The 27675-nt window shown below is 41.3% G+C and overlaps 1 protein-coding gene across 2 annotated transcripts in view; it reads left to right on the top strand.

The window, feature by feature from the left end:
- The window catches only part of IGF1R (insulin like growth factor 1 receptor), a 172375-nt gene that overhangs the window by 18898 nt on the left and 125802 nt on the right, over positions 1-27675 (top strand). For both annotated transcript variants that reach the window (XM_041418296.1, XM_041418295.1), the window contains exon 2: positions 11479-12024. In XM_041418296.1, the coding sequence (XP_041274230.1) occupies positions 11479-12024 (546 nt within the window). The remainder of the gene's footprint in view (positions 1-11478; positions 12025-27675) is intronic.

The following is a 27675-nucleotide window of genomic DNA, read 5'->3' as shown; positions in this document are numbered from 1 at the left end:
GTAGATATCCACTACAAAAACAAAGCAAAGCTTTCACTCACTTGTTTTTCTCTCCTTGATGCTATCCATCTTTTCTGACTCAAATTTCTTCTAATTTCTTACATTATCTTCTTCGAGACCAGAACAAATAGTGAAATAGTACCAGGGAGCTGGCTACAGTCAGGTTAAGTGTTTGTTCTTCGTCTGTGCCTTTAGGTAGGAGAGGGGTGTGTATACAAGGTAAAGGGTAAAAACAATGATGGAGACTGAGCCCTCTATCTTGGTCTTGCCTTGATTTACCTTCTGGAATAAGTCTGTGCTGCTGCAGATCCCAGTGAGGGGAGACTCCTGAAGCTGGGAGTGCCTGGAGCAGCATCCAGGTTTGATACTGCTGCTTGGTTTGCCCTAGTCCCATCTCCTGTAGCTTCCTGCATCCTCTTCCCCCCAGTCTTGCAACACCCTTCTTGCAACACTCTTTCCCCCAGTTTTGGCTGAGAAGGGGGTGGAGTAGGTAATCCCTTATGAGGAGCTGCTGAATGAAAGGTGCCATGGATTTATTTGTCTCTTGGACCCACTGCTTTCTCACGGGGGAATTTGTTAGAAATGCATCAGGGTAACCTGTTGCACCCCACGCTCTCCAGAAGCACCTACCAGAGGGTGAATAGTAATTCTCCTGCTTGCTCTGCCATTTCAGTGCTCTCCTGATAAAAGTGGATATGGTGACAGGAATTGCAGTTGCCAGGCAATAGAACTTAGCAGAGCCTGGCTGGTTAAATACCCAAACTGTTCTGCTCACCAGAATTGCAGCATCGTGCATCACTCACAGTGCATCTAGGCAGTGTTTAAAAACTGTGTGTGTGAGGTTGGAAATCCAATGTCTTGGGCAGTATGTAAATGTAAAACAGACAGTATGGACTGAAATGTCACCCTGAATGTAAGTGTGGAAAGCAGCTGGAAGTAAACCACTGTTGGCTCTTCTCTTTTTAACAAGTTATATATATTTAGGTCATTTTATTTTTTATTTTTACTGTTTTTCAGTAAGGTTCAATCAATTGCTGGTGAGAACATCTGCATAGATACGTTGAAAATCCTATACTCAAGCTTTCTTTATATTTTCAGAGAAATCAAACTCCTGGAATTCAAGTGGTTGACTGTGCCTAAAGAGCTCTGGTTTCCCATGCTTAGCCTTGTTTCTGTGGCAGCTTCTCACCTGTGTGCATTAAGGATGCTTTTTTGAGGAGGGACTCACCTTGAGTGGTATCACAGAGGTGTTTGGTTCTCTTTTCTCATGGTTATTGTGCTGTGATGCCTCTGAGACAATAAATACAATGTGAACGCTGCCCTCGTGGAACGTGGAATGAAGGACACTTCCCTTGCTTGGGCTGGGTTTGTGATACTAAGAGCGAGTCAGAAACATCCAATTCACCAGAAAAGTGAGTTCACATAAGAACTCCTCCTGGTATAGCTACTTTGGTTCACATTTGCCTTAAACTGTGTTTTGGTGCAAGTGGTTTTGGTTGATGAGGCCTGAACTATGTTACCTTGTCTCTGGCGCCAGCCCACGTGTTTTACCTTGTATTTGGAGAGGAAGGTTATTTTTTCAGTCTAGTTAGCTCATGGCTGGAAAGCCCCACAGCACCTGCATATATGTAATTTAATACCTTTAAAGCCCTTTTTGGGGATTGCAAGTTGGTCATATTTTAACTGCCTTGAGAAAGCAGGTTACAGCATGACCTGTATGATTTTTAAACTGTGTAGCTGCCATGTGAAGGGAGGGGTGGGAGAGCTCCCTGTTCTGTTAAATGAAGTTTGATAGCATTAACTTCTTCTGTTCAGTTAGATCATGTTTTTTAGCACCATGTTAAATTTATATTTTGTTGGAAATAAGGGGCTAATGGAAGTCTTAGTTCAGTTGGTTAAAACAGAAACATTGCTGTGGAAGGCCAGAGAATGTGGGATTTCTGTGTATGATTGCTTAAGAGCTGGTTAGCACAGCATAGTAGGGCCCTGTGTTGCATATTGTTAAGAGTAGTTGCATCAGACTTGTAATTTTTCTGTGGATCTATGACTCACTATTAAATCCTTTGCTGACCATTATGGATGCAATTGTATGTTATGATATTGTTTTGTCAGTTGGCTTCTAATGAAGCCTGAATGATCTGGCCTGATTAGCCAGCCATTTTTGGAAAATAATAATACTGAACAAATTTTCCAAAAGCTTTTAAAGAGTGACAGCTTTCCTAGATTACTGCAGGGTGGCAACCTGGCAGGCAACTAAGGGCATGGTAAAGTCTTCCTAAATGTGAGTTGCTGAGCCCAGCCACATGATGAATTTTCGTTCTGGAAGAATTTGGCTGCTTATCCCAGCTACCTAAGTGTATATCCCATAGGTTTCTGTCAGCCAGTTGCTGAGTCACTTGGATGTGCAGACAACTGTTTTAAAAACAAATAAATAAAATCGTGCACACAACTATTTTTTTTAAAGGTGGAAAGAACAGTCCCCAGGAGAGACAATTTTTGCTAAGCTCTATTGTCATCACAGATTGTGAAACATAAATTCAGTGTTATAAACAGCTTGTAATTTCAGTCTTCCATTTTTGCTTTAGCAGGCATTAGACTGAAGCTGCTGGCATTGGGTTTAAACATTATTAGCACCATTAAAAAAATGTTTTACTCTCAGAGTTATTGATCATAATGTGCCACCTACTCACTTGTATGTTACATATTTTGTGTAGAATGGCACGTGCTCATTTTGTGATGCTGTCAGGGAAGTTATAGTGTGGGATAAGAAAAAATGCAGAAGTTTGAAGACTGTCTGCTGTGAGGAGTGGGCTCATCTTTAGTGATTTAGTCATTACCTGCTTTCTTCTGCAGTTTTTGTTGTTGTTTGACAATTTTCTCACAAACTCCACCAGGCTGTGACTCTGCAGTGTTGCAGGGAATTATCCTGGAATTGTATTGAGCTGATGTTCCTAACAGTTTTCTCCTGCCTATAAATGCACAGGAGCAGCAGGCCAGGGGTCAGAGTGCTCAGCTCCACGGTAAGGTTCAAACAATGGCTTTCAGTGTTTGACACCTACAGAGTGTTAATGGGTGAGGAATTTGCTGGTGAGATTCATCTTGGAGTTAGCAGAGAATCTTACAGACAGTGCCCATAACCTGGGCACTACGTATCAGGGTTAAAAGTTTGCTGCTTCTTTTCCTGGCTTTGATAGCTGGGGGTTCTGGCCTGGATGTTATCCTCCCTCCATTCCTGCCCTGTGCACCCATGAGGATGAGCAGGAATCCGTGCCAGCCGAGCCGCTGATGTGCTATTTCAGCAGCAGGAGGTAATGGATGTGGCTTCACAGGAACCCCTGAGGGATGTGGTGTATCAGAGCAGCCTTGGTCAGAGAGGATTAATTTGGGGATGACTTGTCATGAGGATGCTTTCACGTGAGCTGGGCTAATTCTAGACCTCCTTGCTCTGGTGAGCTGTGTAGAGAAGGCATCAATCAGTGTTATTAAAGGGATTCAGTTCATTTTGTTGGCTCCATTTTTGCTAAGCTGCTGTTCCTGTTGATATTCAAAGTAAAATATTGGCAGAGAGAACCCAAGTGAGATGAGGGACAAAAACGTGATTTATTCTGAAGTTTTATTTGTGTAAACTTATGGGGAAGTTGGAGGAAGTTCATGGAAAGCAACAATGCCAGAGATATCTTTAGCCAATGACAGCTGAAAATTGCAAGAGCAAAAAGGCAGAGACAGTTTGAGTTTGTGATGTGGGTTGTCGCCCTTTTGTGTGTTATTTTTGTGAATGTTTTGTTCTGGTCAGCGTGGTAACGCAGTGGCCCTTGGATTTGGAATATAGAGTTAGTAGAGTGGCAGAAGAGAAGATTAAAGTAGGTTATGTGTATTTTTCTAAGGGCTGTGGGAGACAAGGAAAATGTGTGTGGCAAAGAGGAATCTAGTTGCCTTTTAAAGTATTTGCACCAAATTTAATTGGCCTCTTGTGACACCACTTTTTCCTTCCAAATCTGGGTGAAAATAATTCTGTAAAAGGTTGATAGGAGTGATGAGTAGTATGAGGTAAATTAATGGTAATAGACTATGTTTCTCAGAAATTACAAGCTACGTTGCAATATAATCTCCAGTCCCGTGAGTGTTTTGAAGATCATAGTGGTCTGGCTTTGTCCTCCAAAGCTTAACTTGTAATTAAATGAAAAAAAAACCCCAAGCCCTCCTTCTTGGCCTTAGATATATTATGAAGAATGTTCTCAGGACTTATATTCAAATGGAAACAGTGGGGTTTTGTTTGGGTTTGAGTATTCCCTTTCATGTTTTGAAAGCCAAAGATGGCAGTGTTATGCTAGTGCTGGAAATACAGAAGTTGAAATTCAATTATGGTCTTGCTTAGCAAAATCTAAAATGATTGACGTTTTCTGGGTCGTGGCGTGCCTTTTATCTATCCCCTCCCCACCTTGAGAGATGTAGCTTCATAAAATCTTGGTAAATGTAAAGAGGTTTATGTAGCATATTCAGTGAAGAGAAATAGTTCAGTGGGTAGGGAAGCAGCTTGAATCGTGATGTAGATTTAGTTCCCTCCTTGTTGCTGGTTCTGACGTCCCAAGAGGTAACACAGAAGCTGGCTTCCCTGGGAAGAGATCTAGTGATTGATGTGACACATACAGGATAGGTGAGCTTAGAGAGTACAGAAATTTTGTGGGAGGTTGTGTAAGTACATTAAAGACACTAAAATATATATCTCATTCATAGTGTCACTACGGAGGCAAAACCAAGAGCTCAGTGGGTGGTGGAATCCTGTGTTAATGTAAAGTGTCATAAGCAATCTCTCCAACCACTGATTTCTGTGAACTCCACATTTAATTTCTTCTTTGCAGAGTATGCAATTAAAGAATCCTAAGACTTCAGTAGTAATTTTTTTTTTCCTTACGTCTGCAAATGGTGCAACTGTACTGAAACTTTTCATGGGCTCGAAGGGAAATTGTGGTTGCTAAGCTGTTCCTTCTCAGACTTTCTAGCTTTGCCTTCCATGTCATTGAAACTACAGGAGCAAAGAAGGCTTAGGCCCAGGCCATGGTCTGCAGTGACTCTCTGGCCAGTGATGACTGAATAACACTTAAAAGGGGTTTTTTTTAGGGCTCTGTGATAGCCCTGATGGCTTCCTTAAAACATGCATAATTCGTAGGAATATGAATGAAGAGAGATATTAAGTTCAAGTTTATTTACCCCTTTTTCTAGTCTGTATGGGCATCTCATTTTCAGACTATTCCTTCTGTTTTCACTCATGTGTTGTTCTGCCTCTCTTCTGAGCGATGGCAGTCATATAAGATAGAGGCTCCTTATAAACCTGATATGATTGCCTTTATCTGAAGTTCAGTTCCTTTTCCTAACATCATTCAACCTTTTAGTGTCTTCAAGGAATTTTTTCAGAGCCCTAAGTTTTTTTCTGGTGTGCCAGACAACCCCTCCATTGAGTTGATCCAGTAGATGGTAAACATGTCAATATGCAGTGGTAGTTATGCAGATCTAAATCCACTCAGTGCAGTAAACGTGTTTTGTTGTTGTGAGAGAGGGATGGGAACTCTGGAGATGCTTGCCTGAAAAGGGATGTGCTGCATGCTGGGAATCTGGGATGAGGGCAGCTGGACCATGGCCACATTCAGTAGCTGTTTTGGACTCTTTCTTTATAAGGACCTGCCATAGATTAAAACTAAAAAACACATGATAAAAAGGAAGTGGCTCTGTTGGGAATAAATAACAACACTGTTCAGAAGATGTGCTGATCTCCCAGAAAGACCCACAGCTCTGAGCTGACATTACTGAGGGGTGATGTGGTCAGGCCTCTTTCATTAGAGCAGTTTGGGAGAGAGCAATGTTCTGTACTCAGTAACATCAGCTCTCTGCTGACCAGAGAGCAGCAGTAGCTGTCTGGGAAAGCCAACCTCTTCTTGGAGTGGAGTGTGCTCAGAAAAGCCATTATTGGCAAAGTGAGCTGTGGTGGTGTGAGCAAGCTACTCTCTAAAAGTAGAACCAGCCACAATTGTGTTCTTGTATTAAGCCTTGTAGTTCTTTCTTTGTGTGGGAATTCATCCAGCATTGATGGTAACACACTGTGCTTGTTACCAGCTGTGCAGAATTTCAGGGTAGATGAGAAGTTGAAGCAACTTCATGCCCTCCCATAAAGAAGAACCCTTTGGAACCTTGTGGATCACAGACTTGGCCCTCAGAATGGGTGTTACAACCCCTGGACAGGAAAGCAATATGGTATTAAAACAATTTCTGCACCTTCAGTACTTGTTTTCAGCAACCAGTGTCAAGGGATGCTCTTTGTAAAATGGAAACACTGAAGGTATCCTCATTTAAGATTAACTTTGCATCTCTACTGTGAAGTAAAAGAAACAGTTCTCACAGAAGCCAAGTCAGAACGGGGGAAACAAAGGGAAATCAGAAATCAGGAAAAAGGCGAGTGTGAGCTGATATTGAGGTTGCTGGTGAGATGCTCATGGCAGGCTGTCTATCCTCATTCTCGTTTCAGAGATGTAAAGGGCTGCTCAGGCTGAACAAGTCTCTGTTGCTAGGGAAAGCCTGACCCAGCTGGATGAGACTTGTGTTGAAAAGGCTTTAGGATTGTGAAAGGGATGGGCTGGGTTGACTCAGAGCTGCCTTGGTGCTGCTTTGTCTGAGACCTTTTGGTGTTGAGAGAGCTGGGTAGTGGTGGTTGCTCCATCTTTAACTTCTGGCTAGTTGAGAGGATATTGGGACTTTGCAGTGCAGTACAGCCTTCTAATATCATCCCAAAAAGTCAAGGGTCAAAGGCAAGGCTTAAAATGTTGAGGAGTGTGACTTTTTCCAAGATAAACATATGTAGTTGTGTGTCTTTAGAACTTCTAAATGGAGTAACTTGGAGGAATACAAAACTTATAACTACACCATGATGAAATTGCTTCTTGTGGGACATGAATCCTCTTATTAAAACCAGTGAATGTGTGAGCTGTCAGTGCTGCCCATGAACACCTTGGTATTGATAGTGAAGTAGCTGTCATGAATTTATGTCCAGCTGGGATGTGGTGTTGCAGGCAGTAGTTGTAGTGTAGAGTGAATGTTGAACAGAAAGCTCTCTGCTGCTTTGTCTGTGCTAGCATGAGATTTTGCAGAAAGAAGGAAAGGGTTCCTTCCAAACACTGAATGGCAACAGCCAAGTCCTTTCAGGAGTCACCAGTGACCTGAAGTAACTGGTGGGTATAGGAAAAGATGAAGAGCTGCTGTGTGGAGTAAATGACTGTTTGTAAATAGATGGTGATGAGATAGCAGGTGTTTCTCAAGGTGACAAGGCAGCTCTGCATGTCAAAATGGTTTTAATGATCCAAGTGAGCTTTGGCAAATCATAGTTAAGGTCGAGAGGAATCTGCTGGATCACTACAGTCTGTGACACAGCTTGTTTGGAGCCTGCCCAGCCTGTCCTCAGCAGAGGTGCTCTGTGTGTGTGTGTTCACAGCCCCAGCTCTGCTCCCAGCCAGGGCACCACTTACACAGAGACTTGCCAGGAGGCTCTGCCAGATCAAGGAGCATTAATTACTCTTGTCGTATGAACCTGTTACGTGCAATCACTTTTCCTGGTAGTTCATTGACCCCATCTCAGTTACATGAGCAGGCTTGGATCTGTCCTCTTGACTAGGAATGGGCTGCAGATCGTCTGGATGATGGGGGTGTGGAGTGGGTATTTCTGTTACCATTGGAAGTTTACATGTCCTGCAGTTTGCCCATGGGATGCTCCCAAAAAAAAAAAAAAAACACAACAGAGCTTCTTGTTGGATACCAGGTAGAGCTCAGGAACCATGGGATGCTCCCAGAAAAAAAAAAAAAAGCACAACAGAGCTTCTTGTTGGATAACAGGTAGAGCTCAGGACTTCTGGACTAAAGAGCTGTTTCCAGGGAGGCATTTGTGTTTGTCTGGGTACAGACTGTGGTGCTACACTTTGGTATTTTACCATATTGGGGAGTTATCTTTTAAACAAATAGATATATTTCTCTTTAAAGAACAAATTTCTTACTCTGAATTAGGTACTTGGTTTAGGCCGAGTCTGATAAATGATAGGCAGTTTAAGCAAAGGCTTGGAAATCTGTAGGCAGCTGAATGAAAACAGCGTGAATCTGACTATTGGTAATTATCCTGAGTGTTTATAATCTACCCAGAACTAGTGGGGCTGGGTAATAAACAGCTGTTGCATTTTTATGTTTTGTTAGTGAGCAAAATAAATAATAGTTAATTTCCGGTTCTGAATTAAATGTAAAACAAAGTCAAGTTATCCTAGTTATATTAAAAAAGTTCTCTAACGTGGAATATCCAAAACTGTTAAATGGAGTATAAATGCTCTAAAGAGCATTTTCTGTGCACTTCATTGTGTCTGACAGACCAGTTTATATTGTGAGTCCGTATACGCTTTCTCTCAAATGGCATCCAAAGAAAACACAGCACAGCCAGATGGAAATTGGAGTTGACTTTGAGCTCTGATTAATTTGTTTTTCATATAATCCTTTTCAGGGCAGAGAGAAAAACGTGAGAAAAAGATGATGTATTGTGGTATAATTAACTCTGGTGAACAATGTGAACTTAAAAGAAATTTCTTTTAAAAAATATGTTGTTTAATGGGAACTGATTTTTCCAAGTGTCAGGATGGCCCAAGATGCTTGTCCTATTTCACATTTGTGTCTCTGCAGTTCTCATTATATGTGTAAAGTTCTGCAAAACGTAACTCACTAGATGAACCAATAACTTCTTAAATCTGCAATGTCAACAGCCACTCATCTGTGATCAATTTCTAATGTGGGACCCCACTGGACTTCATCCTTTTCCATACTGAGGGGATGATGTTTCATAACTGAGGCAAGTGAGCGCCTACTTTTGCCATAAAGCTCTAGAAATTTCACTGATTTATAAAAGCATTAAATATCTAAAATTAAGTAACTTTTGAGCTGAAACAAACATAAAGCTAAAAGCAGTATGACTTTGAAAGCCCAGCCTCAAACAGAGACATGAACAGATATATAATGCTTTAGTTAACGTTTGCTGCCATTTCTCTTACAAATTGTTCTTTAGGGTATTGTAACTCAGCTGTTTTTAAACCCATCACTCTGGAACCTTGCCTGCAAAATGTCAGCGCAAGTGCAAATTTTATTTCTTTAACAAAATAAAGGGCTTGGAGCAGTTAGGCTTTCTAAACTTTTATGGCAGGAAAATAAATTCCGCTACTTCTGCTTTGCCGTAGCAGGAGCCATACTGTTCACCTTGGCCTGCCAGCAGGCAGAGATGGAAGCCAAAAGGGTTTAATGGGGGACACTGTGTGTGTTTTAACTTGCCTTTTCAACACAAGAGAAGCCCACTGTCAGAGTGTAAATACCCTTTGGGCAGAGGCCACAGTTCCTAGGGTGGATGGAGGGTTTGTGGCTTTAGAACATGATTTCTGAAGTTAAAAGCAAGATGTGGGTACCAGCTCATTAAAGGAATTTAGTAAGGCTTGAGGTTGTTTTTCCTGGAGGTTCAGGGGAGAACCCCTCACTTCTTCAGCACTAACCAGTGCATCTCTTACAAGATCTACTACCTTGGAGTTCTTTAATGTTCTCCCTCTTCTGTCTGGCTTCTAAAATTGAGTAGTGCCAACCCATTCATGCTTTTTAATGTTTTCCTGAAGTTCAAGCCTTGACACATATTCCAGCAGTAGAGTACAATTTTTCTGAAATCAGTATGTACAAAAATGGAGATTTCCTGTCTCAGTGCTCTTGGGGACCGAGAGTTCCTGGTGGTACATTAGTCTTGGTGTTAGTTCATTCCCTAGACCTCCAAAAAAATAGCATTCTTGCACATAGCTACTTGAGTGCAGCAAGTCACATTTAATAGCCTTTGCTTTCAGCTTGAATCTTTACAGAAGGAAGATTAGGTAATAGTTTGTGTAGAAACATCTGTTTCCTAACAAAGATCTCGCCCTATTTTATTTTTTTATGCTGTCCCTCTAACCAGAAAGTCCTTTAGTCTTTTAAAGACTTAGAAGTCTTTAAGTCCTTGTTGGGTATTAGAGTTGCTGTGGTTTTAGCATGCTCATGCTCTGGATCCTTTGTTAGCTTAAGTTATTAGCCTTAGATAAGTGTTGTGGGATGGAAGGACTGCTTTCTATTGTCAGCGCAATTTCTGACTCTCTGGACAATTTGTCTGGGTTAGAATTTAAGTTTTTTTGGCTCCAGTGCTTGTTTAGACCTTTCCCTTGTCTGAGGAAAAGATGTTTTTAAAATAATTAAGCCTAGCATGCATTAAAAGAGAACCTTTCCACAAAATTGAATTGCTTGGTGTTTATTTGAGTTTTGGGTTGCTTAAATAAATAGGCATTTTGCTTTGTTTGCTTACAAGCAACTTGGTATCTCTAATGGGGAATCTTTTTTCCATGTTTTCCAAAGAGGACCAGCTCTGAGGGTTTTGAAGAACAGTGGCTCTCTACACTCTGTAGTTCTTTGTTTTACATCCAAGTGGATTGTATGTGTCTAAATATTACATTGTTAACACACGTCCTCCAACCCCTTTAATGTTGTTATTGTGATGTGTCTCTAATATGGAAAAACTCAATACGTAGATTTATTAGGGAATAATCCTTTTGGTCATTGTTTTCTGGAGAGTTCAAAGAGTTCAATCTGCTGTTTTCAAGGAAAGATTCTTCACTGTGATGCTCCATGTTCTTGTAAATAAATTTATCCTGTGTTTCTTAGAACTCAAGAGACTTTTTTATATCTTGGTGCCAAAATTAGTGAAACTTGGTTTACTGGAACATGCAAACAGGAATTCAGTGCTGTAAGTCCAAGCACTTTGTTTTCTTCCCAGTTACAGAGCAGGAAATGCTGACCAGCTTTCAGTGGATTTAGTGTTGTTGCTGACCTACTGCAAGACTAGTATTCCAAGAATTAGGGCTTGCTTGGTGTGTGACCCTGGAAAGAAAGAGTGATTTGAGGCTGAAGTTGTAATTTTCTGGGAAATGCCCTCTTTGTGTGCATGTGTCTTAAGCGGGGCGGGGAGTGAATTAGTAATGTAATGACCGGTGGATCACTTTCTGTTTTACCTGAGTGGTTTGAAGTGAAGTGGCTCAAACCCTGCTCTGGGCACACATTCATGATCTAATTTGAAGCAGGGTGTGCAAATACATTTGGTTTCTCTTTGTATTCCTCAGTGTAATGCAGCTCTTGTCATCAGCAGTAATAAACCAGCATTTCTCTGTGTGCTGCAAAATATAGGGAGAGCTGCCATCCCTGTGCTGCTCCTGGCAGTCCTTAGCGTGATAGGTTAAATGAAATGAGGGTTTCATGTAGGTGTAGATCAAGCACTCATTTTCTATTTTAACACTGCAACCTAATTAAAAGTTAGAAATCTTATGGCCGTCAGAATATCCTTCTTGTGTTCCAGTTTCAAAAGGTTTAGGAATGCCTTATTTATTAACTTTTCTTCCTCTTGCATTTCAGTTTGCGGGCCAAATGTCGACATTCGCAATGACATCCATGAGCTGAAGCGCCTGGAGAACTGCACGGTGATCGAGGGTTTCCTGCAGATCCTGCTCATCTCCAAAGCGGAGGATTACCGCAACTTCCGCTTCCCAAAGCTCACCGTCATCACTGACTACTTGCTGCTGTTCCGTGTGGCAGGCTTGGAAAGCCTCAGTGATCTCTTCCCCAACCTCACAGTCATTCGTGGCAGGAACCTCTTCTACAACTATGCCTTGGTTATCTTTGAAATGACAAATCTTAAAGAGATCGGGCTTCACAACTTGAGGAACATCACCCGCGGGGCCATCCGGATCGAGAAGAACTCTGACCTGTGTTACCTCTCCACAGTGGACTGGTCTCTCATCCTAGATGCAGTGTCCAATAACTACATCGTTGGGAATAAACCTCCAAAGGAATGTGGGGACTTGTGTCCGGGAACAATGGAAGAGAAGCCATTGTGTGAGAAGACCTCTATTAACAATGAGTACAACTACCGCTGCTGGACCACCAACCACTGCCAGAAAAGTAAGATTTGAGGAGATATCCTGTTTTTGTTACCTCTTTTGGAAGCAAACGTTTAGTTTTGTGGTTTTATTTTAAGCTCTTCAGCAACTGAAACTTTTATTCTAGTTGTGTACAGTTTGCATGAGTTACCCATTTGCCACACAAATAGATTCTTCCCCAATCAGTAAAGGCTTGTCTCACATAATTTCAAAAAAAAGAAACCAACAAATCAGCAACCGTAAAACAAACCCGAACAAACTCCCTGAGTCACTTCCTCATGGAGAAGGTGGAAGGTGTAAGTATGGAACCCATGCCATTGTAGCAAAACTGGAGGCAGCTTCACCTGCCGTGAGAACTTTGGCAGGAGGTGGCCATCGAGTGCCATCTCCTCCTGCTGAAGTGACATTCCGTGTGTGCCAGAGCTGTTGCTGTGCATGCTGAAGCTGTTAACTGGACTTTGTTTTTTTGCTTCTCTTGGCGTGCACCTCCAGACATTCCTGTAATGGTAAATCCTGTACGTAAGGACTTGTTTACTGACATTAGTTTTCACAGTACAGTCTGTAGAGTCGAAGAGTCCATGAATATCTTGACTCCCAGTGAAGTTACTCTTACCTGTTTTGTTCTTATCTGGCAGGTTTAGTTCTTTCTGATAGCAAGTATTAGCAAAAACAAAACCTGATCTCACTTTTTAAAAATAGAGTAAACAAACTCATAGTTTACTCAAGTAACATGATTACATGGCAGGCTTTTTGAGTTCATCCTGTAACTTTACGAAAGCTGAGCCCTGCAGTATCAGTAGGGCTTAATTACAAAGTCGTCACTGGGAGGAACAGTTCCTAAATTCCGCATGCAGTCTTGACCAAAGCTGCCATAATGACAGGAAACACCAGAGTGTGAGAGAAATCAGGACTATATTCGGGTTGCCTTCATCTGGGGATGTTGTGTTTTTCTAAAGTGGCTTGTCGGTTGCTTGTGGAGTCCTCCTGTTCAATTAGAACTGCAATTAAAGTAGCTTGTGGGGCAGTTTCAGCCAACACATGCCAAAAATACCTCTGCAAAAAGGCATTTGGAGTATGTGCTTTTATCAATACTTACAGGAAATAAAGTTCGTTTTTTAAACAAAGCAAAGAAACCCCCTCAGCCTGTTACTGGGAGACCTTGTGCTTTGCCCGGGGTGAGGGGAGTGTTTCTATGAGTCCTGCAGGCCAAATTTATGTCTTCATTAACAGAGTGTAACTCTGTTGTCTACAGAGGGTGACCAAGGTGACTCCTGTGCAACCTCATTGCCCTCGGTGGTTTGAATGGATGTAACGAGAGTGTATTTAATGAGATATAATGACTTGCTTTCTATTGAGTGCTTTGCCTATTTGGAGTAGACAAAAGTAATGTGCAAAAAACCTTTTTTTGGCATCTGAGTGACTGTTAAAATAATTTGGATCCCAAATACACATGAGAAGAAATTTGTTTAAATAAAATGAGGTCATGGTTAGACTGTGATAACAGGACTTTGAAGGAAAGGGTGTAGGTAATGGGGTTTTTTTCCATATATGCTTTCATCTCCTTGCATGGGAGACTGTGAATAAGAAAGCAAGTATTGGAAAAGAGCCTTGAAAGGCTCGTTAAGAGTATTACAGTGTGGAAAAACAATTTGGTTTAGAGTATCTTGGGATGTACAGCATATAAAGAAATTATCAAGTTCTAATCAATAAGCAGAGTGAGAAATTTGGACTTGTTCTAATCTGTTTGTTGTGATAAGCCATAGACTTTGAGGAAGATGACTTTAAATTTGCAGGCCATTCATGTAAAAACAAAACAACCCCAAAGTACTCCTGCTCTGGAGAAAAACAAGGGAGGTATAAAAGTCCAATTGTTCCAAAGGAAGCTTTTTGTCTCCCCTGCTCGATTGCTCGGGCACTTTGGCAATGAACTCCTGATCAGGAGAGGATTCTTGCAGTACAAAGCTTCTGAAAAAGAACAGAAGGAAGGACTTTTCAGTTACTGGCGTTTTCCTACCGGACGAGATACGACACCTATGTTATTTTCCAGGGAATATTTTTCTAGTGCAGTGTCTAATTTAACCCTGACATTCTCCTTGTGTGCCACAGTAATGTCAAGCTGGAAATGCTCTCTATCATTCAGGGTTCCTTTGTGCCTTTTTATTTTTCTTTGCTCTGGCTCTGTGGAGGAGTGTGTATTAAATCTCTCTTGTTCTTGTTTAGGTTTTACGCTGAAAGATCTGAAGTTGGTGGGTAAATGTTGTGTGGGAACACTTGGTACTTTAAGTAGCCTGGCTCCTGTTTAGTTTTGCCATTGAGTGGAAGTTGTTTTTTTCCTTCTTTTTCTTGCCCACAAACAAAGGAAGAAGCTTGAGCTTCCTTCAATATAACTTGTGCAGGAACAATGCTGCGGGAGGAGGGAGGGAAGGATATGCTGTGTCTGACTTAGAATAATCCATGGACGCTTCTATAAAAGAGCAAGCAACAAAGAAACTGTAACTTCTAAATTTTTCTGGGTATTTTTAAGGTTCAGCACAAAGCGTCAGCAGCTCTCCTGCCAGTTTTGTTGCCCTGGTTTCTGTGTAGTGTACATTCCTTTACCTTCGAGTGCCCCAAGGCAGCAGCAATACTAGTTTGCTCTCTTTGGAGCTGCAGCATGTTGTGTTGGGCTTGGCACGCTCTCTTCTCTCCGACTTGCACCTACTTTTATGTTGGTGTATTCAATGCCAGCTGTGCCTCGCTGGGGTTGCAAGGCCACATAGAAGAACCCCTCAAGATAAAAGGAGAGTATTGAAGTTGTTTGTTTGCATCAGTGCTTTGGGGCACAGGTAGAGATGGAAAAGATAAAAACTGAGTGTCCAGACGTACAAATGAGACTATGGCCTTTTATGTTTTTCTTTTTTTTTCTGGCAGTTGTGACTGCTGGAAAGGTTTATGGAAGCTGCCTGCATCTCACTCAGCAACTGATGTGAGAACCGGAAAAACTGTTCCTGCTGTACCCCTTGCAAGACTTGTCTGATGACACACTAGCTCTGCCAGTCCAGTGGTCTGCTGTAAAGAAAACTTTGGTTGTTTTCTGTATTCCTCTTGCTGATGATTAACTTTTGAGGTCTGCTGCCTTAGTCACTAGGCCTTTCCAAGCCTGCAGAAACCAAATGAAAATTACACCCTTGAAAGGCTGCCTGGAAGTTCAGGATCCCTTGTCTGCCATAACCTTTCAGTTCTTTTTCAAGCAATATGCACTAATGCTTCCTAAGACACTTCTGCTATTGCTTGGGCTATAAGAAATGAACTGGGCAAACTATTTGGGAAAGGAATAGCCAAACTAGCAGTGATGTGTATATAAGACCTATGCTGCCCTGTTGGGTTCTTCCGCTTATCTTAATTATTTGTCTTCTTTCCCCCAGTAAAGCTGGAGGTGCTCAGTGTCAAATACTGGCTGAAACTTTTCCTACTCAGAGAAGACAATGGGTCTGGTTATGGAGGAGACAGGCTATTACCTCTGTGAGGAAAGGGGTGTTGGCTTCAGCTGCTGCTTCTGTGGGTCAGGATGAGAGCACTGTCTGGGTCCCCCCCTTGTGAGAGAGCAAATTAGAGCTCCCATATTTCCCAAAGGGGGTGGAATAGCCATGCTTCCCATAAAAACAGTGACAGGGAATGTGTGGGGGAGCTTTAAGATTAGAGTTTAGGCATTAAAAAAAGGATGTGTAAGCTGGCATTGTAGAGAGGACATGGATGAGGGCTGTAAGCATTAAGCACTTGGTTCAGGAGATGAGTTTGACATGAAACAATAGCTCATGTAGACCTCACTGCACTATGCAGCAGGAGAAAACTTTGAGCTTCTCAATGTGTGAAACTGAGGACCATGGAAAAGGCATGTGAGGATTTGGAGGCCGATGAAGCAGATGGCAGCTAAGCACAAAATGTTTTTAATGAAAATGTATCCTTATTCATTTTTGAATTAGTTTGACAATGGCCCGAGAAGATGTGGTGTATGAGGAGCAGGAGGGAGAAAATGACAGTGAGTGGGAAGAGTGGTCCATATGTGCCTTCTACTAAAATGTTTAAACATATGGAGACAGTAACATGATGTATTCTCACAAATATTCGGAATCTGCTCCTGTTTGTTTACACGGAGCTCAGAAGATAATGCAGTTGAGTGGTGTCGTTTGACATGGCTCCATTGACTTGTGCAGTGCTTACAGTGTGCACCAGCTGGGAATCTGCTCCCTGTTGATTCAGCAGAGTAGTGCTGAAAAACATGTGCTGCACTTTTTTTCCCTCCTCCTTTCTCTCCTTGTCTTCCCCTCTCTGAGGGGTGTTCACTGTATTCCTCTGTCCTTTAGAAATGGTGAACATACATGAACTGTGTAGGCAGCAAGAGAGGGGAAGAAGTTGGGAACCAGAGATGATTAATCAAATTATTCTTTGCTTAAAATTATGTTTGTATGCTTTTTTTTACTGTTTGCTGTGGCTTTTTTCCCCCCCTTAAAACACTGAAATGTAGTAGATATTATATATGTCAGCAGAGGACAACATGCTTTTAAATTTTACTCTTTCAGCAGGAAATTAGATGTGGTATGATGTTAAGTGCTGGTCTATGTAACACTAATCGTACCTTTGTTGGTTTAAAAAAAATTAGGTGTCATATAAACCTGACCATATTTTGAAATGGACAGGTTGTTTGTTGGTTGTATTTGGTTGGTATGCAAACTCTTCAGCAAATAAACATCTTCTGAAAGGAATAAACAGACAAAAAAGATAATAATTGTAAAAGGCACAGTTGGTGTCACTGAGTTAGAAAAATCTGGAGTACGTTAAAAAAAAAATTTGTTAGTGTTTTCCTTCTGAATGAAGTTTTTTGCTGACTTTTGCTCCCCTCCTGAGAAGTTTGCTCTCCAGCCAGAGGTTTCCCAGAATTTTTATTATGGCTGTGAGAGCATATTTAATTAGTAAGCTGGAATGGCCGCAGAGCAGTTTAGGCCAATCTGCAGTTAATTACTGTAGCAGTGGTTTATATTCTGAGAAAAGGGCTAAAATTAAACAAATGTATACTTGCCATTTTTCTTTGTTCTATTATAAAATGGCATAACCTGGGAATAATCTTGCAGCCTGCACTAGCCACCTAAAACTATGTGATAATGTTAAGTACTCATTGTGGCTTCCTAGTTTCTTTTGGCACAAAGATTTGTAGAGGACTGTTTGTTTTTAGAGGTCTTTAAATTTGGGAGTTTCATTTTCCAGTATGAAAAGATGATGCAGTGAGCTCAGTCCAGCGCTTTGCTGCGTGTTCCAAAAAAAAAAAAAAAAAAGAGAAAGTAACTAACCTTTAAAAATACTTCGAAAAGATTTAGAACTTTCCCCCACATTTTGGAATAAAGAATGAAAAAAGTTTGAAGTTTTTGGAAATACCCTCTGTCTTTTCTACTCACATTTACACACGCACACACACGCATTGATCTTCTGAAGACATCACATTTCACACTTGCTTCAACTTGCTTTATCTTTGTCACTCCAGAGGTGTGTTTATGGTCACCAGGTGATGTGAAGCTGCATTTTAGTGGCCATCCGTGCTATTGGAGAAATTTATTTTTCTTTGTGTTGTTTGAGATGATGGGAAGGGCTCATCCATGTGTTGTAGAATGGGACCCTAAATGAGGCCATGATTTCAGTGGCACTACAATTTGTTTTGGTGGTGGGATGATTAAATGTATGTGCACAGTTACTCTGAGTAGTACAAACTGTTTTATGTAGAGACCATTCTAATGGATTTGCTTGAATTGTCTTGTGCCAAGAAACTGTTTCACTGTCAGAAAAAAGCCCTGTAGAAGTGCAGTTGGGAGGTCACTGATAGGAAATAGTAATTCCTTGGGTTTCTGGGTTGTGTGTGTTCATTCCTCAGTTGAGTTTCTCTGATGCTGTGTGGTAAAGGCTGGGGAAGAAAAGAGTGCCAGTTCTTCCTTACAGGAGCATACAAAACATCACCAGGTTGCACACTGTGTGCCTGACAACCTTCTAATGGGGAGTGCTTGAAAAGAATCCTGGCCTAACCTCAGGTTGTGTGGAAGCTTATGGGAGAAGGGAATGACTCTGCAGCCCAAGAGGCCTGAGGCTGTGGAGCAGAGGGGGAGAGGGAAATGATGCCTGTGATCACATTGAGTGAGGATTTCTAAGATGTTTATTTATTTTGAACTTAAAGTAAGAATAATAAAAGGAAGTGCTTTAAAAGTTCAGTCACATCCTAAATTTACTTTTAGAGGTACTGTGTGTTAGTGATGTTTCAGAAATTTGATAATCTGGTGCTAGCTAGGGTTGGAAATGGAATGCTTTTGATTTTACTTGCAGCACTTTGCTGTTATTAATGGTTTGTTTTCATCCTGGAGCAGACTGAGAGTGATGCCCTGTTTAGAGAATTTTTTGGTTTACTTTCCTCTGCAGCAGTGCCACGTTAAATCTGTGCAATTAAATACAAATCTGAACTTGAACCAAATCTTTCATTAATGTGCTTAACATGGATTTCCAGGCCCCATTGATATATATTAAACAAATGTTTGTTAATAGAATAGACAATTGTATTGGATAGGTAATTAGATGTGATGTAAGGCTTTAATTTTATGATGAATTTGCAAAACAACTGGGAGCTGGGAACAGCTAGCAGTGTTATAGGGAAAATGTCAGGGAAATGTCAAGTGTAAAACTAAAAGAAAGCTGTGTTTTTGCTGTGTTCTTGTAGATGTCACAGGGACAAGGCAAACTCAGCCTGGCTTAGCATTTTTTGCAGTTCTCTGTGGCTGTTATCCGTGCAATGAGTCCAGCTTGGAGTGGGTTGTGAGTTTTCCTAGGGATTTCAGTTTTGGCAGGTAATGCTTGTGTAGATTTCAGACAAGGGGTGAACTTGAGCTGCAGTCTTCTTATCTTGGTGAGAGGCCCTAAAGTGATCTGTCCTCCACCTGTCCAGTTGTCCCATTTTCATGGAATGTATAGAAATACTTCTTTTGTGATGACTAATCTGCAATTAAATTTGCAATGGACTGAAGGAAGGGGAAACTTAGGCTCAATCCTGGATAGGAATCATCTTCTCTAAAAATTTTGCACAGGAGGAGCCATTTTCCTATTTGTCCTTCCCCAACACACATGAATGTAGGAATTAATTGTCCTTAAGCATTTTCATAAATCGTTTTTATGTGGCAGACAAGTTTTTCAGTGTTTAACAGTCCTGAAGAAGCCTTGGTTTAGCCTTTTTTCCCCCATTAATAGCGGGATTTCCTTCTCGAGTCTATCTGTGAGAATTAACTTCTAATAAAAAGATGCTCGAATAATAATATGTTAATACAGATTGTTGAATTGCCTTTTTCTTCTGAGGTGAACTCAGCCTGGTTCAGTTGTCGACTGTCTCTTCCTCCCCCTCCTTTTGAGCGTTGGGAATGGAATGTGCATGTGCTATCAGGCGAACGCTAAAAATGATTTAGCAACGAGTTTGCCCACCATAAAATGAGGAGAGTCTGAGGTGCCCCAGAGCCTGGCTTTTTAAAGCTGGAAACCATGTGCCATTCTCTCAGTATTTTTTTGTTTACTGTTTCTTGCTGGGCAAAGTGAACGTGTAGTTACCTGCCCAAAGCACAGTTCTGTATGCCCGGGCTAATTATTAAATGTATTTGTGTAGCCCTTGACAGTGTAGGCGAGAATGACTTCAGCACATGACTCTTGGGAAAGGCTGATGGTTTTTTTTTTTTTTTTGGAATTTGGTTGCTGAGAGGGATTTGAGGGGCAACTCAAAAGTTCTCAGTTGTTGCTAGTTAAAGTTCAACTTATGCTCTTAGGTGGATCAAACTTCTACTTTGTATACCAAGTGTGACCCTCTTGATGTGCTTTTTCCTGGTTGCAACATATTGGGTTTATAGCACTTAACTGTTCCCCCCTTAATGAACGTGGCTCCATGGCTGTCCAGGCTCATCTTCCCCCATTAATGGCTTCTCTAACTTGTCAATCAATTATGAGGTCAATTTGTCTTAATTTGGTTTTTTAAACTATTTTTTCAAGGTGATGTGTGAGGGATATAGATGGATGATTAAAGGTTATGGTTTTGGGAAATGATGCCATTTAGGAAGCATGTTTGAAGCGTTGGGCGCGCAGAGAAAGTCTTTTATATCAACGCAGGCCTTGGGAGGAGGAGATGTTTTTCTATGTATAGAAACTTCCCGTATAGGATAGCAAGGGAAGGTTGCAGGGGGGTTGCCTGTCTCTTTAAGTGGGTTTATAATTGGCTAGGAATTTTTGTCAGCTTAGTCACTGCAGCATTCAGCGGATGAGGGAAAAAAACCACAGGCCCCAACCGTTAGGGCCGTGGATAGGCTCTGTCATCCCAAAGGAATGCATGTGAACAAAACACTTTGTGCGGTGCAACCGTTGGCCTAAACAGTATTGCATTCTTAAAGCAGCTCTGAGTCACATGGAGCAGATGGATTGTTTCACTAAAATGGAAGTTATGTATCACTGAATGCTCCGATCGAGCTTTCAAGTGTGGTTCCAATAGGTCAGGGTGATGAAGGGGTGTAAAGGAAAAAAAAAAAAAATCGGCTCCTTCTTGTGTGGTTGAAATAGTTTCTGTGGTGTTGAAAAGGTAAGAAAAGTGTTTCACTTTGTTAATTACTGGGCTGGCGCACCGGCCTCAAAAGTTTCTCCTTAGATTTCAGTTGAGCATGGTCTTAATTCTGAGGCACTTTTTTTTCATGCTACCCAAACTAATCCAAAGAAACCCCTGTTGTGAGGGGGGAAAAGGAGAGGAGAGAAACCCCGCTCTAAGCCCCAAACCTGTTGGCTCTTCTCCCAATGCAACCAGCTGCTCTGCTCTTCCCCTCCCTGCCAGCCTTTTGCCCCAGAATCTTTCTTGAAGCTGTTCTCTCTAGAGCCTGGAGTATATTGATTGGTGAGGGAGTAACTCTCTCTCTGAGGATACCCTATCCCTTTATTTGGTTTTATCTCTTCCCTTTGAGGGATTTGAAAGGATCTGATAGGAGCGTTTCCAGTCTCCAGCCTTCAAAGCGTGCTGGGGAGGAGCTGTGACTTCTGGCTAAAAAAATTCAAAGCTGTCAAGAGGGGTGTTTTTTCTATTTTTTTTCCCCATCCCATTTTGTGGGGAATCCTCTTTAAAGAGTGCTCTAGGATTTAGTGGAAAACCCAGCCTCCAGTTGGTCGATGTTGACAACTGCTGTCATTTGGCAGGCTGGCACTGCTAGGAGTGCAGCAAGTTTGGAGGTCTTAATCCAGTTATCACGAAGGCAGGTGTTTCGGAATTAGTGCCTCCCTGTGCTGTATTAATTGAATCTTAAATCATTATAGCACAAAGGGGAAACATTGACTAAATTCCCTTCCATCTCTGGAGCTTTCCTCATGAAGGCAGCACGTGAATAGGAACTCTTTCTTGGAGAAGCTGGTTTGCTTTGAGTGCCTGTGAAGGCTGTTTGGCAGAATCAGAATTGACTGGTCCACGTGAAGCGCTACATGCAGAACCGAAATTGCAGTGAGTCACTGTCTGCTCTGTCTTTTGTGATCTGAGAGTCTGGGATAAAGTACTGCAGTGGGTGTTACAGATAAAACCAGTATGCAAATCCCTAATTCAAAGATGAAGCCTTCTTCCTCTTCTGCTCGCTGCAGTTGTTTGTCTGTGTGCATCCATTTCTCTTCTGTAGAAAAGAAATTAAAATAATCAGTAATACCTTGCACCAGGAGATGAAGAGAGTGGTGGCAGGGAAAACAAATACTGCTTCCAGCAAACCAGCTGTAGAGATCTTAAATTCAAGGGCTGCTTTAGGATCAAGTGGTTTACAGGAGAATATAAGTGATTGGAATTCATCTTACAGATGAAAAAAATCAGTCTTCCTAGGCAGAAATTTTATTATTTTCTACCCTTAGGATGCTGCTTTGAATGGTTAGTTACCTGCACCTGTCAGATGATCCTTTTAGGAGAAAAGGTATGAGCAAGTGAGAGGGCATTTTTGGAGTGGAGAATGCAGTGGAAATCTTTCAGCATGTCCCAGGTGACAGTGGGAGGCCCCTGAAGTCTGTGGTGATCACAGGTCCCAGCTCCAGCTTCTTGCCTGGTCTAAAAGGAACATTTTGCTCTGTGAACCAGCATTGCTGTTTTAGTCATGGCACTGTTTGGATGGTACTCGGATCAGTGTGCTGTACCTGTCCTGTCCTGTTCATGCTCTGGATTCTGGATACAGTGTCCGTATGCTTTCCAGTAGATAAATTCAACATCATGTGTGTAGTACCTGAAAACTTCAAGCTGTGAAACTTTCTTGGTTTTCTTGTCTACGTATTAAATATTTATTGTAATGTTAGCTGGCCTGGGATGAGGGAGGAGGAGGAAATGTTGTTCAACAACACAGGGCTCACCTGTCACCATAAATGGTGCGAAGCTCTGTTTACATTAAGTGTGCTGTAATGGGGTTACTTCAAGGAAATTGCATAGCAAGAAGAAAAACATTTGCTTTTCTGTGCACGCTGAGTGGGCTGCATGATCTGACCTGTAGATGAGGGTGCTGCCTGGACAAAGAATGTCATGAGCAAGTGGACAGCTATTTTGCAATGTTATCCTACTCATTCTTCTAGTATCCAGGAGACACTGGAATTGGTGTAACTGTGCCATGCCTGGTTAAACACAGACAATGCCCTAAAGAAGGAGTTAAAAAAACCCTAAAAGGATGGCATCCCCACCCCCAAATCTTACAGCAAAGGGAAAGGAGGTTCTCTCAACAGCAGCAAGTGTGACAGTAACTTGCCTGGGTTCTCACAAGCTGTTTTTCTTCTCAAACCTCTGCTTTTCTGTTCTCCTTCCCAATATGTGTTTGGGAAACTGGGAACCTTCCCTTTGCCTGCCTGGCCCTTATCTCTGTTCTCTGCAGCAGCACAGAAATGATGTGCCTGTCCAGTTCATTCTGCTGCTGCTTGGTAAACTAATGAGCAGAGGCACTGCAGCTGCCAGGAGGAATTCCTTTCCAGCAGTTTTGCGAGAAAAGTCAGCAGGATTAGGGCCTGGTTCAAACTTGATTGTTCAGCATATCTGCTATGCAAACCATTTGGGTGAGGGAGAGAGCAACCAGAGTGGCAACCAACTTTGCTTGAGGCAGAAACGAACTGTGGGAACAAGGAGGAGACTGTCTTGTTCTTTATAAACCATAGTCTGCTTAGAGCATTTTGGTGTGCTTGAACACAGACATATATATGTATATATATATATGTATTTTTTTTTCTTCTCTGCAGCAACACCCTGAGTTAGTGTCTATGCTGGCTTAGAGGAAACAATTATTTCAAAAGCCTTTCTTAATAGCTTTCTTAATCGCCTTTTGAGCGTCTCATGTTTTGCTGTTTGGATGTGCCTGCTCGTGCCAGATCGTGCACTGGATCTCACAGTTCTGGAGCACCTACTTAGTTATCTATCTAGGCAGGGAGTATTGAGGCACCTCCCAAGTATTTAAAAATAGAAATAAACATCTCATGCTTACTCTTCCTTCCTTGATTAAATTTATAGGGTTTGTGCTGGGCTTGTTTTGCTTTGTGTGGGTGAGTGGGTGTGTCTTGTGGATGAAAAATTAATTGTGAGAGAGCTGGAATATGTTTGTCCCTTAGTTTGGAAGCTGTAAGATCTTTGGTCATTTTGCTTTCTGGAGTCAGTTTACATGAAGGTTCAGCTTTCTGTGCTTTTAAGTTTATTTTGGTGATTTTTTTTTGGTTCTCAGTGACTATCTAGTGAAATGCTGCTGCTGTGGGAGGCTGCACTCTCAGCAGTGGGAGGTGATCTCTTGGCTAGCTTGAGCCATTTCCATGTAGCATTTGAAGTATCTGGAGAGAGACCTTGAACTGTATTACCTGGAATTGCAGGTACAGAAGGTTGATTTTTGTCATTGTACTGTTGGAAAGACAGTCTGGAAATGGGAACTTTCTAGGATATGATAGCTGAAGTGTAGTAAGTGAAATATCAGCAGTGGAAGAGTCTAGAAATGTGATTATAGTAATATGTTCCTGAGTAGAATTAAGTGAAGGAGGTATTCAACTCTCTTTTAATTTACTTGTTAAGTGCTTTGTTGCACTAGTAATTTCTTTTTCCATTCTTGTGAAGCAGGTGTGGTTTAACCTACCCACATGCTGGAGTAATAAACACTTAGTGTTGTATGTAATACATGTAAAATAAGATTAGCAGAAATAATAAAAACACAGTGTTTGTGCTGCTGCAGATGTGGGAGCTGAAGGGACAGCCAGGGGCAAGTGATGAACCAGTTAAACAGGGACCAGGAACTCTGGTTTAGCAAGCCCTTCTCTTCTGAGCACAAACATGGATACAAGTTACACTCTGATTGCAAACTTGTTTGTTTGCCTTTGCCTCCCTGCTCCCTGAGCCAAGCTGCCTTAATTATACAAGAGAATTGCTTCTCAAAACGACTTCCAGATAAATCATTATCTGTACTTGAATGACTCTTACATCTGTAGCAGTCTTGTCTCCAGGTGAGGAAAGTATTCCTGAGGGTCTGTTCTAAGTGCATTTCCTTTGGAAGGCTTCTCTTGACGTGCTTCAGTCTGTTTCCTCAGTACCTATTGTGTAGGACTAGGCAAGAAAGTAGTACTTGTAGGGAAAAATATTCTGGGCCAGATGGTTTGCTTTGTAGCATGGAGTATAGAGGGCTGCTTGATTTCTTACATCTTTTATTTCTGCTACTCTGGGCTGTGCCTTGAGTGGAGAAACTCTTTGCTAGGTTGAGACACAGTGGTGCAGGTATCAGCAGCTTCAGGTAAAGCCCAGACTGGGGTGTGTTTTAGAGGCCTGTCCTCATCAAGTGAACTTTAATTAAGGAAGCATCTTGTATTCTTATTCTCTGGACATTCTGCCAAAATGGGTTTGCAAACCAGGGCTTCTAAATGAATGCTGAGTGTTTCTCTGTGAATGCATCATTATCCATCCTAAGGCAATATGCATAAAATAAAGCCTCCTCCAATTTATAGGAAGGATTTTTGTATATATCAACTTTCTGTCACTGGCAGAACTGCTGCAGTCTTGTCACTGATTTCTTATCTTGCTCCCTGCTCCTTATGTCATCAGTGTGTTTTTTTCCTATGAAGCACTGGCGTCATACTCTAACATAATATTTGGATTCTCATTTTAACAACTGACATGGGTTATCAACATTTTCTGTGAATGAAAAAGAAAAAAAGGTGATATTTGGTTTGTCAGTGACGTACCCTGATTGATTAACAGATTTTATTTCTCTTAAGAAGTGTTCTGGTCCACAGCACTCTGGTGGGTGGTCTGACAAATCAAATGGAAGGTGCCTGAAACCAGTAGTCCTATTTGAAAATCTAGGCCAGAGGATTTTGCCAAGTGTAAACATTGTCTCATGGTGTGAAAAACAACCAAACAGTTTTGGTTCATTAATATAATTTACTTGAAGACTGACAATGCACTTGACATGGCTGTTTATACCCAGGCTTTTATGCCATTCATATATCTGATGAGTTTTTAAATTGGTTGGTTTAGAGCAGGCCAACCAGAAGTGGCTTTTATAATCCATAGTAGTAATTTCTAGATTCTGCAATTACACTGGATTTATTTATTTAAGCAGACACCTTATAATTAATCTTCTGGTTGGCTTTGACAGCAGTTTCATTGGGTCTTTCCGTTGCTTTTTTCCCCCCTTTTTTTAAAGCCTTTAAGTCAGAGAGCCTTTGATTATTGTAGCTATTTCTGTAGGTAGGTAAAAAGTAAAAAAAAAAATCCCCAGCTTAGCTGTGGAATTGGGTTCCATTCCACTCCTTTTGGAGCCAGTGGTGGGCACTCCTTGTGATTTCACTGTGCTTCATGGCAGAAGCTCCAAACCCAGCACCTGAGCTGCCCTGGAAGCACAGAGAGGTGGGGAAGGTGCTGCAGGTGGTCCCAGCATGGGGCAATGTCCTGTCCTGGACACTGAGCAGCACCTGGGCTGTGTCTGTCTCATGCTCCATGCTCAAAAAGGAGGTGGAAGTGCCAGGCTGTTGCTGTGTCTCTTCCTGTGTGTGGATCCCCTCGGATTTTGTGGGCTTTTTTTGATATTTTTTTTTTTTTTCAGAGCAGTTCTACCCCACATGGGTCACGTGGCTCTAATTGGGCTGGTGGAATCTCCACAGTCCTGTGTGTTCCCCAGGGTTTGTTGTTGTCAGACCTCATTTTACCCCCCACACCCTTCATCCTTTTTTGTTAATCCATGAGTTTTGGGAATGTCTGAATAGTGTTTATTACTTTTATTGTTTGGGTGGGAAAATGGCCATGGAGCTTTGATTGTTTTATGCTAAGAGAAAGGCCTTGTGGAACCCCAGGCACTTTGTTGTTTTTTTTTTTCATTTAACCCCAACAAGGAGTGCAGAAAAGTAACCAGTAATTTAATTGTAAGTGAAGAATTTCTTGCTGGTTATAGCCTAGGGACACATTTTATTTGAATCCAAAAATCAACCAGAAAATAAATTTAATTACTTTCTAATATGTCTTGTTAAAGCATGGATCAGTCTGTGCTGCAAATGAGCTTTGGAGGTTCTGGTGAGAGAGAATGCAGACTCCAGTTTTGCTGGTAGATTAAATGCTGGATGTCAGCATTTCTCTGATAACAATGTTGTTGAGAACTGCCCTGGCACACCAGATTCCCCTGCATGCCTGTAGCTTGCTGTGGAAGTTAACTCAGGACTTCAGCTTTTGTCATGCTCCATTTGGAAAGTTTGGATTTCAGAAGGGGGAAAATAATGCTGCCTGCTTTTAGCATCTAAAACAAAATTGTAGAAAGCTGGAGCAACTGATTTTGAAGCTTGTGAAAGCAATCTTACATATCTTTCTTCAAAGAATAACATAATTTTATCTTGTATCTTTCAAAAGCTCAATCATTAGATCATTGGTACTATTAAAATATCAACAGGCAAATGATGAATGTCTTGTCTTGCCTTGCTGTAATTTTATTGGCTTGTTTAATTTGGATTTGTTCTTTAAGATACTTTTCTGCAAGACGAAGCCATTTCTCCCAGCACATTTGACATTTATTAACTATATTAGTTTTAGGAAGATGCTGAGCAGTGCTTCTTATGCTCTGTATTCTTTCTCATTTTCCTGTGGGCAAAGAGAAAAAGCATTTAATTTACTGTGTTCCAAACAGTTTAAAAATAAATGTTTGTAGACATTTTGCGTCTTTGTCAATTTACATGCTAAACACTGTTGATAATGATGGGAAACATGTCAGTTAAATGTTTCTTGTATACAGAAATTTACGTGACTGTGGGTTTAAAATTGTCCTGACTAACCCTAGTAAGAAAAGTAAGGTCATTTATTACTATTGTTCTCTTAGTAAAATACATTGAAAAATCCTTAAACGGATTTTTGTTCTCTTTCCCAGTATCTTAAAATCTTTATAATCTCTGACATGTCTGAATTTTGAAGGACTTAACCTGATGTTATGTATCTGTGTCTCCCTGTGTTACCTCTCTGCGTGGGCAGCTCTTTGAAATGGGTTTTGCATTTTAAGGTGTGAGATTGAGCTTGGTTTATGGGACAGTCACTTAAGTTGCAATGTCTCATCTGTCCCCTAAGGAGGATAATCTTATTTAACATCAGTATTGTGGTGCACCAGTGTTTCAGTGGCTGCAGGTACCTTTTATCTGCAACATA

Source organism: Onychostruthus taczanowskii, unplaced genomic scaffold (genome assembly GCF_017590055.1).
Source record: "Onychostruthus taczanowskii isolate IOZ18803 unplaced genomic scaffold, ASM1759005v1 scaffold6, whole genome shotgun sequence".
Classification (NCBI taxonomy): domain Eukaryota; kingdom Metazoa; phylum Chordata; class Aves; order Passeriformes; family Passeridae; genus Onychostruthus; species Onychostruthus taczanowskii.
This window is presented reverse-complemented; position numbering and strand designations above follow the sequence as displayed.